The sequence below is a fragment of the Stegodyphus dumicola genome, chromosome 7 (assembly GCF_044657685.1).
Source record: "Stegodyphus dumicola isolate Sdum_Otavi_A_Nest chromosome 7, ASM4465768v1".
Lineage (NCBI taxonomy): Eukaryota > Metazoa > Arthropoda > Arachnida > Araneae > Eresidae > Stegodyphus > Stegodyphus dumicola.
The window spans coordinates 167,890,129-167,904,507 of record NC_140774.1 but is presented as its reverse complement, the minus strand read 5'-3'; the positions used below and the strand labels follow the sequence as shown (position 1 = coordinate 167,904,507).

General features: G+C 33.8%; 1 protein-coding gene across 1 annotated transcript in view; it reads left to right on the top strand.

The window, feature by feature from the left end:
• Positions 1 to 14,379, top strand: part of LOC118193531 (protein turtle-like) — a 1,156,839-nt gene that overhangs the window by 1,089,786 nt on the left and 52,674 nt on the right. Inside the window, exon 10 of the mRNA XM_085821447.1 lies at positions 5,549 to 5,845. Coding sequence (XP_085677573.1) covers positions 5,549 to 5,845 — 297 coding nt within the window. The remainder of the gene's footprint in view (positions 1 to 5,548; positions 5,846 to 14,379) is intronic.

Below are 14,379 nucleotides of genomic sequence, written 5' to 3'. Positions count from 1 at the left end.
TCGCGCGAAGCCTCAATCCCCTCTTTTTCCTGCTCCTACGCTCCCTCTGGGATACCATAGGCAGATAGAATCATGTGATGCGCCCATGTGGCAAACTTGATTCATCCGGAAAAAATGCACACTATGTGGTAGTCCGGCAATAAATTAATCAGTCAGTCAGTCAGGCTTAAGAGAGAACACAGGAGAGCAAGAGTAATGTTGCAAATAACTCACACTAGCAGATTAGAGGCTGTTCGCACATTTTTAAACAATTTTCATTGCAGTCATAGGATTATTTTACCTAACATTTTTGTGTTCTAAATGTTCTGATTGATAATCCTTACTCTGCTTTATCTTTCTGCACTGTAATTTACAACAAAGTTTTTCAGACAACAAATTTTTTGTAGCATCGAAAGAGGTATTTTATTCCATTCAAGTGGAAAAGCTTTGCAAAGTCCAAGGAGAGTTGCAGACCGACGTTTGGACAATCCGCGTTCTTGAAAGTACAAAAAACCCAAACATCTATCGTTGATATATATCAGGGTATTGAATGACCCTGATATGTATCAGAGTCATTCAATACCCTGATATATATAGTTGAATGAATATCCTGACATATATCCTGAATATACCCTGGTAAATATCCCTGATATATATCCTGAATGATCCTGAATGTTGATTGTATCAGGGTATTATGAGAAAAGGGTATGTCCTCGATACCCTCTTCTTGTTCCCTTTTTTCAAGGAAATCAACAGTGTATTTTGATGTGTGGTTACTTGATTTGTCTCGATCTTTTTCTATTGATTGGTGGCACTGTAGCAGGGAAGGTATTTCATGTTTCAAAATTGTTTAAAAATATGTTGAGTTGATCTTAAAATGTTTCTCCACTCTCATTAATTTAAATTTGCCGTTACCTGCAAACCAGCAACAATCATAAATGCCTTTGAAAAATTTTTTTGGATTAATTAAATCATGTTTTAAGATTTTCATTTTGATAATAAATGAGTCTTTTTTTATTCCAGTCATTTAAATTAACTTGAGATTCATCTACTAAATTAGGAAATAAAATTCGGAAGACATGGCTTTATTAGACTCACAGACAACTTACTGCCATTTTTGTCCTGGTAAATAAATGTTTTTCATAAAGAATTCTGGACCGTGTCCTGCGTTCGGAGATATATCTTAGACAAAGATGACGCAGACTATGTTCCTACACCTTTTTAAGATTCAAATCAGCGTTAATCATTTTGTTTACAATTGGGACGACCATTTCACTGATCTAGTAACTGTCTTTTCACTTCGCGGCGTCTCGTTTAACATTAAAAATCTTACCTTTGAAATACTCAAAATATTCGGTTTTTCCTTCGATATGTATTTCGAACTATTTTTCAACTTGAAGCCAAACTTTGACGTTTTGTTTTTTCTTTCTTGTTGTTAATGTTATCTGTTGTAGCTTTTCTTATCGAAAAACCGTCGCTTTCACAGACCTTTTTAAATAATTAGATACGAATAATTTTCTCCAGAAAGAGCACAGATATAGCCTTCCATTCATTGCTTCATTAAACCTACCATTTTGCATGGAGAAGAAAAAACTGTCAAATGGCAGACGATAACTTATACTTTCAAAAATCTAGTTGCAGTTCAAAATAAGCTCCAAAGATACATTTTTTATAACACGCAAATTCGTTTAAAAAATGTACAAACGCCTCTGCACTCATTAGGTTTAGATGTGATTACAATACTAAATAATTTGTTTTCATTTAACCTTAGCTTATAAAACAACAGTCAAAAATTAGAAAGACAGGCATTTATTCAAGCTGGACTATTTGTGCAGTTTTCAGTAAGTCATTTATATGAATTAGATCTAAGCAAATGCTTTTATTGGTTCGCTTTTAATGTATTTCCCTTGAGGGCGAGTGTAGTTCAGAAGAGAACGTAGTCACTAACAATTGAAAAAGGTGTCTCGTATTTAAAATACCCTTGTAAAATAAACTGTTGTTTGATACGGTATGTCTAAATGCGTACTGCTTTCGACTTTCATTACTAGAATCAGTGATATAAGAATTACTAGTTATTGCAACAAAGGAAAATAAAATTTTGTAACTTATTAGTCCAAAAGGTTTGTTAATATCTAAAAACTATTTGCGTTGATTCATGTAAAACGTAATCTACGGAAGTTACCCACTGAAAGTGCGTTTTTTTTTTTTTTTTTTCTTTCGAGTCTGTTTCCATTCAGAAAAATTTAAGATATTTTATCTTTCAAATTTAAGGCAATACATGAATTTCTCAAGAATATTATTTTTTTTACATTTTAATCTAATTGATTTGAATAAAAATGCATTTTATGCTATATCTAATTAAAAACATTACATAGTTGTACAGAATTATATTTTTTCACTTTTCAAATATGCAGAAGATATATAATGTTCCCATGTTAGTCTAAATGGCTATTCAACTAATATCCAATAAAATATCTTGCTATTCCACCTCAGCCATCAGTATTGATAATTTCTACCGATTAAACTTTAAAAGAGCACTTTTGGTCTACCTTTAAATTTCCTTTCGGATATTTTTTTAATAAAGCATAATTTATGACTCTTAACTGTATAAACTTTATATATATTACGAAGTTTCTACAAACGTAAAATGTCAGACAGCCCCATCTAATGTGTTTCGATTCTTTTATACCCTGGACAATTTTACATTCTAATTTTAAATTTTGATTGGACTGGGAAGAAAGAATTTCATCTGTTCGCATTTTCACTCCTCAAACAGGGCATTTTGACAGGAGACAGGTGATGGAGGACGAGGATGCCTGGCTTATAACATAGGTAAACAGGCATATGTCCCACGTCCTCCACTATCTCGAAGAAATAACTCGCTGGAGCCCCGTGAGGCTCCACCGGGAGGTTACATGGCCATACAGGGGCTAGATGTCAAGTAGATTTTACATAGGACGTTGTTTATAAAACAAAGTAACTTAAAAAGAATATAAAGGATAGCATTAAAACACTAAAACATACATATAAACTGAAACACATAGATATACAAAATTAAACGTAAAAGCATAAAAACACACTCATAATTACGTAACATAAAAATATAAAAACACACACGAAAATACATAACATGACACATAGAATACATACGGAAACACGTACATCACATCCAGCCGATCAGGCCTTTAAATTGAAGAAAGATTTATTTAAAATGATTTTCAGTCTTTTCTAATCCGGCTTTTCTAAGGCAAAGAATGTAAAATGTCTACAGGATAAAAAATTTGGATATATTTATTTCAACGGTTGCTGTTTTCTTACATTTCATCTTATCTTTAGGAAAGAAATGTCATTTCTTATGTAAGTAAGATACAGAATCAGAGTTTAAAACTCTGTACTTGAAATAAAAATAGAAATCCGCTAGGGCTGTAGGCAGCTGTGCTTCCTGTGGTTCATTCATAACATTATGTCCACACTTTTATTTGTTGAAGCTGTTGCTATCAAACAGTACATCACTGAAATGTTTCCTATTAATATATTCAATACCTTACCCACTTTCGGTTTTGATGGGCAAATTTAATTCCTTTTCAACATATTTATGGCGCGAACCCACTGGATTTAGTTAAGGGAAACTTATCTACAAGAGAAGGAATCCAAAAAATGGTTACATGGGTAATAAAAAATTATTCATTAATAATAGAGACAGACAGAAAATACAAAAAGAAACTAAGAGGAATACTTGCCTATCATTTTCCCACATAATCACCAAATCTATTTAGGACTCAGTGTTTAACGCCTGAACTCAGGACCAACGTGTTTAACCCGGCTCTGTAGAAATCCCGTCTCTACATACTGAGCCAGTTCGCGATGGCTGTTTTTACATCACTTCTGAAGAGAACTTCATTCGAGATAAATGTTCTTTCAGTTTCGGAAAAAGAAAATAGTCACTGGGTACTAAACCTGGGCTTGCGAGGGGATGTACTTCTGACTTCCCACTTAAGGGTTTGCGGCAATTCATGAGTTTGACGGGCAATATGGGCTGGCCATTGCCATGCAGGAGGATGACACTCTCACTCAACATGCAGGGCTCTTGCATCGGATGGCTTCACATAATCTTGTCTACGTGGCACAATAACGATCGGCAGTAATGCTATGGCCACACTCCAGATACTAGATCAGGATCACGATTCATGGCTCGCACTTCCAAGCGAGACCACTTTTCTAAACGTCTCGCCATTTCAATCGCTGTGATGCGTCTGCGAGCTTAACTCTACCTACGTGCCCAACGGCTGCTAGACAACTGCCTACAACTTTGGGGATAATGTATTCCTTCCACAATAATTGCTTTTCAAATGCTGATGTTAGTAATCTTTTCTTGTTGGATCCACCCACATACTTCGACAAGGAAAATAAACATAAGATTATAATTATTGAAAACGCAAAATGTTTTTGATTGTGTGATACAACCTTTTCTGAATTTATTAAGGAAAAAAGGGCAGATTTTCATACAGCCATACTCAAATGCATTGAGTAAAACACTTGCCTCTGGAAAGAAAAAAAAAATGCATAAAATTAAGTATGTAATACATTAACTGCATATTCACATAGAAAATTAGAAGAATATTTAAAGTGCCCAGTAAAATTTTGACAAATATTGCCCTAGTAAATATGGTACATGAGAATAAAAATTGTAATAGATTTCTCCAAACATAAGAAGTCAGTTATAATTTTTAAAAATTCATTGGAAATGCATCAATATTTTATTTTTTTTTTAATTTTAAATAATTATATTACTTTTATTTTACATTAATTCCCCTAGAATGTTTTGAATTTTATTCTTACATTGAGCATTTCTAATTCTTGTGAGTATGAATTATCTTTTAAACCAATGTAATTATGATAATTAATTTGTAAAATTAATTAAATTTATTTAAATTATTAAATTTATTTGTAAAATTATGTTAGGAAAAAGGAAAGCAGAAACGTATACCTTCATTTAGTTTAATTAATAAAAATGTCTCCAACATCCGAAAGTACCATCATGAAATCCCCGAAATATTCTCTAATTTCTTGCAGTATTTTGTACACTCTTTACTTAATTCTGAATTTTCATACTTCAATCAAATACAAAAATAATATAAAAATAAATCTATGTTCTTCTTTTGATTCAATTCTCGTTTTTTTTCCTTGCATGGGATTTTCGTTAGATATTTTACCTGTATCTGAAGTGCTAAACATCATATACAGGTAAAATACCTAACAAAAATCGAGATAGGGAAAATTCGAAATAGAGATAGGGAAGAATACATTTTTTACTTAAATGCTTCGCTCGGCATGTCAAGATTTTCGTGCATTACGAAACTTTCGTAGTGGTTTCATCATTTTGTAATAAATTAAATCCAAAACACATAGGAAGGCGGTTGGAGTATACATAAATATTTTCCCCGTTACTCAACCTGTTTTCCACAAGAACCCGTCAACTTTTTTCCCGAGCAAATATCTTTTTGTTATAGCTCTGAAATGCTCTAGAGGAATATAATAAATTCATATTCCCATATATTCTCCACCGCAGGACCCCCTGAGCCTCTGCAGAACTGTACAGTAGTAAATTACACGGAGGATTCTCTGCAAGTGGAATGCGTCGAAGGTTACAATGGCGGTCTTGTACAAATATTTCAACTCGAAGTTTACGATGATTCCGGAAGGAAGCTTCATGGCAACTTCACATCCGTTCAGCCACAGTTCTTCGTGTCTGGTTTACCAAGTGGGAAAGTTTTACGCCTCGTTGTGTTCGCCAAGAATGCCAAGGGAAAAAGTGCTCCAATTGTCTTAACGGCAAACACGTTACAGAAACCGGAAAAATTAACAGGTAAAGGTTAACTTAATATATTTCGCATGCTAATTTTCTAAGTAGTTCCCATTTACAGTTTCTTTCCGCATGCAATGCTGGTTTTAAGGAATATCCTTTCAGTTTATTAATTTTTGTAATGTTTCTATGTTGTCTTTAAATCATACAACTGCTTATTGGCACTGTACCTTCTTTGTGCTTTAACCTGTTGTTTTAAAAATGTGCAGATTAAAATTGAATTGCATATTAATTATACGTTAATTTTAATTACTAAAGTAAACAAATTTTTAATGAATTCCTTCGTATCTCATTTTTAATAAATCATTAGTTAAGAAGTATGTTTTACCTGCAATGAAAATTTTAAATGAAATTAGCAATTATTTAAACTTAGTGGCATTTTCTATCATATTTTTTTTATCTTTTGAATACACTAAATGATGTAATGCTCTCAAAGATATCATTGCGCTAATGATTATTAACAACTAATTTAATGAATCTTCAAAGATATTAAAATCAGAAAGCAATTTCCTAAAGCTAAAGATATCTTAAAATGGCAGGTAAGTTAGATATATACTAAATTTTAAGAAGTTTTGCGTTAGATTGTGGGGTTTTCGATCACGGAGGAATTCATCCTTGGGAGAGGGGTATTTCATAGTTTCAGCGGGACAGGATCAGCCTTTTATTTAGCTGTTAAATTTTTAGTTTCTGAACATAAAAGTACTTTTATTCAAATTTTGTTATTTATCAAAATTTACGATACTGCGTATTTAACTTATAAAACACTTAAAACATAATCTAATTCTAAATAAATTTATCTATGTATTTTTGTAATTTTGGAAAGGAAGAAACAGAGGAAACAGCTGATGAAAAGGACACATGGAGAGGGTGAGGGAAACTAGTTGCTTAATCATTGCATTAGATGATACGTTTTATATTTCAAAAAAAGGCAAAATACAGTCTTGGAAGAAACTACTGAAGACATTTTTTCAATTTTTAAGTCATGTGAAAAAACTACGTACACGTACTAAACTATACATGGCGATTATTTATTATATTAACTGCAATAACACTAATTTAATTTAATTAAAAAATTGAAAAATAGTATTAAAATTAATATTGTGAAAACATTGTCATTAAAATGAATTAAATAACAATTTTCAGTACTTTTGGTATTATGAGAGTTTTATTTTTCTAAAATTTCTCTGGTTATTTTTTCTAATGTTCTCGTACTTGCCTCCAAGATGCAGATTTTAAATAAATTTTTGTTGTAAAGAATCTTGCAAGATTTCAAAGATGTCTCTGCTTTGTGCTTTGTAGCCACCAGTCCACAAGTTTTATTACTCTAGCTAGTTTTCTCCATTTCTTAGATAATTTTTACAGATCATGGAAATGCGTCAGTCATTATCATTTTAAAACAATATCTGCTACAGTGAATTTTTTATAAAAATATCTGCTACAGGTGAGGTGAATTCCGAAAATTATTTGCATTTCAGAAAGAAAAAATTTTGTATTTGAATTAAATTCGAACGAAAAATAAAAGGAAACCTTTTTAAAGAATTTTTCACTTTTATATATTCTGGTTTCAGTAGGATAAAGTAACAAACATTTGGAGAGTTAGATAAATTAAACAGTTAGAGTAACTTCAAGATATTAAAATAATAGTTATTTTTTAATATTCATTGCAGAGTTCTGTGTTTCAAATATGTTTCAGCTTCAAGAAATGTGGTTTATGGTTGCTGAATTTCGATGTTGAAAAGAAATACTTCAGTACTTCCTAACATGAAATTATTACAGATTTAAATGCATAAATGGAATATCTCAGTATAAGTTTCGATAAAGTACACTTTGATAAAAAAAAAAAAAAAAAAAAAAAACAATATGCATTTGTAAACAATTAAGTTTTTTCTCGTAAAAATTAAGATATTTCCGTCCGTATGCAAATGTTGTAATAAGCATCAGTAATATTATTTATTTATTTATTACGCGATCCTATTTTTGACACTACAGGGAGAGGAAGGGGTGCCTCGTGTAGGACGTTTTAAGGACACTAGCTTGCATCCAGGTTATACAGGAAGAAAACCACGAAAACGTCCATATAGTCAGCTCTTCCCACAGGACTTGAACCCTGAATCGCGCTCGAACTCAAGGGCTTTTTTCGCGCGGCCGCTGCTGCGCCTTCGGTAATTTATAGGACTCTTTTAAGGCGCATAAAAATAATGAAGATATAAAATGCAACAGTTTTCATATTCCAGGAAATTTCAGAACTTTACTTTTTGCTTTGGTCCTGAAATATGTTAAAAGTGTCATCTCGTAGGTCCTTTCATAGGCGTAGGTGAAGAATGTTAGCCCAAAAGACTTAGAATAACGCTCCTGTTTGAGTTCAGAGACTAGAGATGCCCGAGTAAAATGTTTTACAAACGAGAATCGAATCAAAGAGTATCGAATCGGTGGATTCTGTATCAGCTTTTCTAAGACTGCTGCTCTTCGTATACCTGCAGGTCAGGAAATACGAAATAGTGATGACTAGCAAAACCTGAACTCACATTTTGACAATTAATGAGGCCACCACTGACTGCCCAGCATCCTAACATAGGGAGACCCTTCAGGGTTGGATCCTGTTTCGGCTACTTCAGATCATTACCATTTGAGAATATGCTACTTTCGTCCAGAAATCCAGTTTCCTTCAGTACTGAAGGTTATGGCTTTCGATCCGTCAGGATTCAAATTCTATAGTGGAAGGGCACACAATCGTCTCTCCTCATACGACAGTCTGGATAACCATTTCTTGAGACAAGCGATTTATTTATTAGTAATGCATGAAAATTCGATGGTTGGCATTTGAGCGATAACATTCTGCAAGCGATTCTGCTTGTGATTTAAAGATGCGCAGGTGACATTTATCACCAAATCAATGCGCGACTCTTTATTGCACGACAGTCTCAGTAATGTCTTTGTAGGTTTAATGATTTTTCGTGACTGTCCAAGTCCTCAGACTTGCAATCAATAGAATAGGTACGGAACGTACTGTAAAAGTATTTTACAAAATTAGCGGTGCCCTGGCGCAGAATTTTTCGCAGAAGGACATAAAATAACTCTCCACCTCAATGAATACCAGTTTATATAGTTAAAATCAAAGGATTTACGAATTACTAAAGTGCAGTCTATTTGCCACTGTTTGTTAATACAAAATTGCTTCTTCAAAATGTTGATAATTTATATCCTTCTTTAGCTGAAACATACAGGGGTTGGACAAAAATATGGAAACACCTTTAAAAAACATGTTTCTTTGCTTAATATGGTGTAGGAAGCCCGTTGGCATCCAAAACAGCTTGCAATCTTCTCGGAATGAACAAATACAGTTCCTGTATGTTTGCCAACGGAATATTATACCATTCTTCCTGCAAAACGGTGGCAAGTTCAGATAACAATGTTGGCGGTGGATAGCGAGAACGCACTTTCCGTTACAATGTAGACCACAAAGGTTCGATAATATTCAGGTCTGGTGACTGTGGTGGCCAGGGGAGATGGGACAACTCATCCTCGTGCTCAGAAAACCAGTCCTGGACAATGTGAGCTGTGTGAACAGGGGCTTTGTCGTCTTGGAAGACACCATCACCATCGGGGAACAAAGTTTTTACCATGGGATGAACTTGATCGGCCAAAATGTTCACATAAGTCTTGGCAGTCATGTGCCCTGACACAGTTATCATGGGGCTAGCAGAGAACCACGATATGGCTGTCCAAACCATAACAGAAACCCCGCCATGTTTCACTCTTGGCAACAAGCAGTCTGTATTATAGGCTTGAGATGGCGTTCTCCAGACGTAAACTCGGCCAGAAGTGGGAAACAATGTGAAAGAAGATTCGTCAGACCATATTACTCGCTTCCACTGCTCTATAGTCCAGGCTTTATGACTTAAACACCACCTTTTCCTGTTACGGGCATTAGCATCACTGATGAGTGGCTTCTCAATTGCAGCACGGCCAGCAATTCCCTGTTTATGAAGCTCCCTTCTAACTGTTTTGGTACTCACAGGGTTCGGTAACACAACATTCATTTCAGCAGTAACTTTTGCAGCTGTGGTCTTCTTATTTTTCGTCACAATTGCCCTTAATGATCGTCTGTCACGATCACTCAGGACACTTTTTTGTCCGCGCTGTGATTTAGCAGATGATGTTTTTCAGCTTTTCAAATGTGCGGAATAAATCTTCGATACAGTACCTCTTGAAACACTAAACACCTCGGCTACCTTGCTTACGGAAGCACCTACCATACGTGCTCCAACAATTTGCCCACGTTCGAAGTCTGTTAACTCTGACATAATGCAATGACAACCTCACATAACAGTACTCCGACAACAATTGAACTGTTTAGCACATTTACGAAGTTGTATAGGTGGCGTCAGTAGTCAAAAACGCCAGCGCCACCTACATATTTCCTTAAAATCAATCTTTCTTTTCAAACATGCATTTCACAAGATGTTTCCATATTTTTGTCCATCCACTGTAGATGGCGAATTTAACGTCTATCATATAAGTTTTCTGTTTCTGTGCATTTATATAATATATATTTCATGCCGAGCCTTGTTTCAGAAATACACAAAATACTTCAGTATTGGCAATGCTGAACAATACTCACGAAAATGCTAATGTTAAACAAAGTTCTGGGCTCTATTTCCGAAGCTTGAGAAAAGTCGAAAAGTAGAATTCTGTTTACAGATACATTTACATGGAAAATTTCTGCATATTAGAGTGCTCAATAGAGGTAAAACTATAACTTATGTGTGAAGTGCTTAGGGGAGAAAAATTGGTTATATGGGGGAAGGTTATACGTTTATGGAGGACAGTAGAAGAAATGTTTTATTGAGTAAAATTAGGAAACTATTTTATATTTATTTAAGTGTTGAATTCTGTAGAAAGGCTTCTAGGGCAATAAATGATGTTTCTATTTAACAATAGTTAAATGCATAACTACGATTTCAATAATGAAAGGAGGAATTTTAATAAGGAATTTTAACGCTGTTTGTAGGGGAAGGAGTAAATAAAATGCCCATAAAATTATGGCTGATTCAATTATTGCAACGCATAAATCTAATATACTTGTTACTTTCTACCTCTCAGTAAAATGCTGTGTTACTTGAAGTTGCCTGATGCAATATATTGTTACGAAATATCCAAGCGCAGTGAGATAGCTTCCCCGCAAAGAGGTTCAGAATTGTCATAAAATGGCAAGGGAAAGCAAGGTTGCCACATTTGGCGAGAAATTGCCCATTTTGCGACAAAATTGGCGATGTGCCATGAACGGATGGAGAACTTTCTGGAACGAATTCTTACTGGTTTAGCCCAGAATATCCTCGAACAGAAGCCAAAAACTATATAAACCCTAGTGGTACTTTGAGAGTCAGTGCGAGATCGTTTGTCAGTCCGTTCGGAGTTGAACGAGTTGACAGTCGGTCAGCGAGTGCCAAGTGGGTCGTCGAGTGCACCGAAAGAGTCTTTTAGTGTATCGCGGTTAGTGCATCGTTGAGAGAGCGTGTTGAGCTCCGGGAACGACTAAACCGAAGAGTCGGGAGCTGTGCTCTGTGTGTCGTCGAGTGCATCGCGAATTGTTGCCTGGAGTCTCAAGACTACGTGGAGTTCCGAGAACGACCGAGCAGAGTCGGAAGCTGTACTCAGGTGCTTTGCAGCGAAGCCGTTTCCACCGTTATAGCCTGATAACCTGGAGGCTGTGTCGCTGATTGTGTCAGCGTGTTTATAGTAGTTCTTAGACGATTGTAAACGTGATATTCGAGCTGTCTTGGATAATACTGGCCAATAAAGTGTGCCTGGATATTCCATCAAGTGATGTCGTCGTTAGTCACTCCAAATCCACACGAACCTCGTACGAACGTTAAGTAAGAAAATAACGTAACAATATTTACACTTCATGCTACATTGCTTTAGTCTTGATTAGTGGTTCTCAATCTATTTTTTCCCAATGAACATTTTCAAGATTCCTAGATGATCATTTTACCATTCATTTCCAAAGCTAAATAAATACATGTACACTGCGGAAAAAAAAAGGGGGGACGGTTCTATAACTTCCGTTCTACTGGGCCGATTTACAAAATTCAAATTGCGTTTTTCATGTCTCGAAAGCGCGACTTAGGATATATATTAGTTTTATATAGACCATTGTTTTAACATAGGTATTCTGAGAGAAAATCGGACTTTTTCTGAAATAACATACCAATTGTTTTCCATATTTCGGTTCTACGATTCAAATTATGCCTAGATATTAAATTTTGATAAATTTGGTGCGAAATTTACGAAAAAATTCAAAACTTTATCTTAGGGAAATTTTTTTTAGTTTGGCCAAGAAAACTTCACTTGGCGAACTTATTAATATATGGCAACCAATTTTCCTTTCCCTTCCATTATGCTGTAGCGAAAAAAAAAAGGCACCTCGTTCCTACCTTCTTACACTGTGTATGAACGGGAGAAAAGTCACCTCGTTTCTACTTCCAAATAATTTTAGCTAAGTGTTTTAAACCACATCTTATATTTTATCGCTTTCAACAAATATGCCAAATTTCAAAACGAGCCAATATATAAATTCCGGTATATCTTCGAAAATTTTGAATAAAAAATTGTAATTTTTTGCAGGTATGTTTAGAAATAAGTCCACTTTAAGATGATGATAAAAATTTTACAGCTTATAAATCAAAATATATTTTTTTTTTAATTTATAAAAAATTATTTAAAAATACATATTTTAAAAATAAATCATAAAAAATGGGTGAATTTTATTTGGAAAGAACCTGAATTTCGAAGTGTGAAAGTAAGAATCATGCTTAATAAAAAAAGAGATATTAATAAATGTATACCAAACCTCAACTAACATTGAGGAGCTAAAATTCTGAGAGCTGTGTTTAAAAACTACTCTTGCGATTTTTACAAAACTTTCTAGTTTGGCGCAATTTGAGTCGTAGAATGAAAATATGGAAAAACATTTGTATGTTATTTCAGAAAAAGTCCGATTTTGTGTCAAAATACCTATATTAGAACAATTCTATATATAAATATAATACATATCCTAAGTCGCACTTTCGAAACGTCAAAAACGCAAGTTGAATTTCGTCAATCGGCCCAGTAGAACGGGAGATACAGAACTGTGCCATTTTTTTTTTTTTTTTTTTTAAATTTTTTATTTTTTATTTTTCGCAGTGTACATTTATTTATATTTAGATAATACTTTAAGGACCAGCAAGAAGAAGCAGGTGAAGTCAAGTTGATCAAAATCCTCCTATGAAACCTATGAATTCCCCACTGGTTGAAAACTCTTGCTTTAGACAGTTTCATAACCCTGTTTTTGACATATCTTTTATATAAGGATCAAAATTGAAATCTGAAGTGCATGTAGCGAGGTAATGATATAACCCAAAAATGCTGCGCAACGTAAATATTCTATGTTCTTTGATACTTTTTTATCATCCATTTTTATTTGGCATTAAAGTAAACCCAGACAGTTTAAAGCTATAACTGAAATAAATGTGGTACTCTAGGATATTTTAAAAATTCATTTTTTCTCAGCAGTCAGTATTTATTTACATGTATTTTTATATATAACGTTATTTTCATGGTGAATTACTAATTAATTTTGATGTTGTGTGCTATTACGCGCAAAACGTTTTGTGTTTTAAAATCTTTGCAAGTATCTTGAATGTGGATGAACTTCCATGTGTCTACTAATAAAAAATTAAATTGTGTTATCTTACGGTTTAGCCCTCTTCCTTCCAAACATAGTTTTAATAACACTAGACAACAGGTTTAAACGTTTTGCAGGTGACGTGAATAAAAACAAATCATTTTAAATAATCTGATCCTTCGTACATAGATAAAAGAAAAAAAAAACTTTGTCTATGGCAGGAATGACATAAATTCTGTAAAAAAGTACAAAACATTACATTAGTTTTGTTAAAATATATTTTAGTTACGTCACTAATATATATATATATATATGTCTCATAAGGTTATATTTAACACAGAAGGTAACGGAAAATAAACTAAACTACCTTACTGTTGAAAAGCATTTGCTTTTTAACTCCGGTACTACATTTAAAAGAACCGAAATTAACAAGTATGTACGATTCATTTTTACATTAAATTATACATAAATGCATGCAATTGAGCTACATTATAAAAAATCCCTGAATTAAGAGCATGCACAACGCCTGAAAGTTTTTAAATAAACGCATGGTATATCTGTTTTGTTCTATTCCGAATTTATATCACAATAGACACTGTATTTGGTAGTTGTGATACAATATGCTCTTTATATATGTTACCGTGAAAGATCGAAATTGGAGAATGGCAACACATAACAAATATATCAGTAAAAGACATATATGAGAGAAAGGAGAATGGCAACACATAACAAATATATCAGTAAAAGAATATTTTGTTATATTCTTATACATTCCAACTATCGCCAGTATCTTTCAACAAACACACATATGCTTTGGAGGAAGTCGAAAAGACAAGACAAGAAGACAGAAAGGCGTTATAAAACCAAG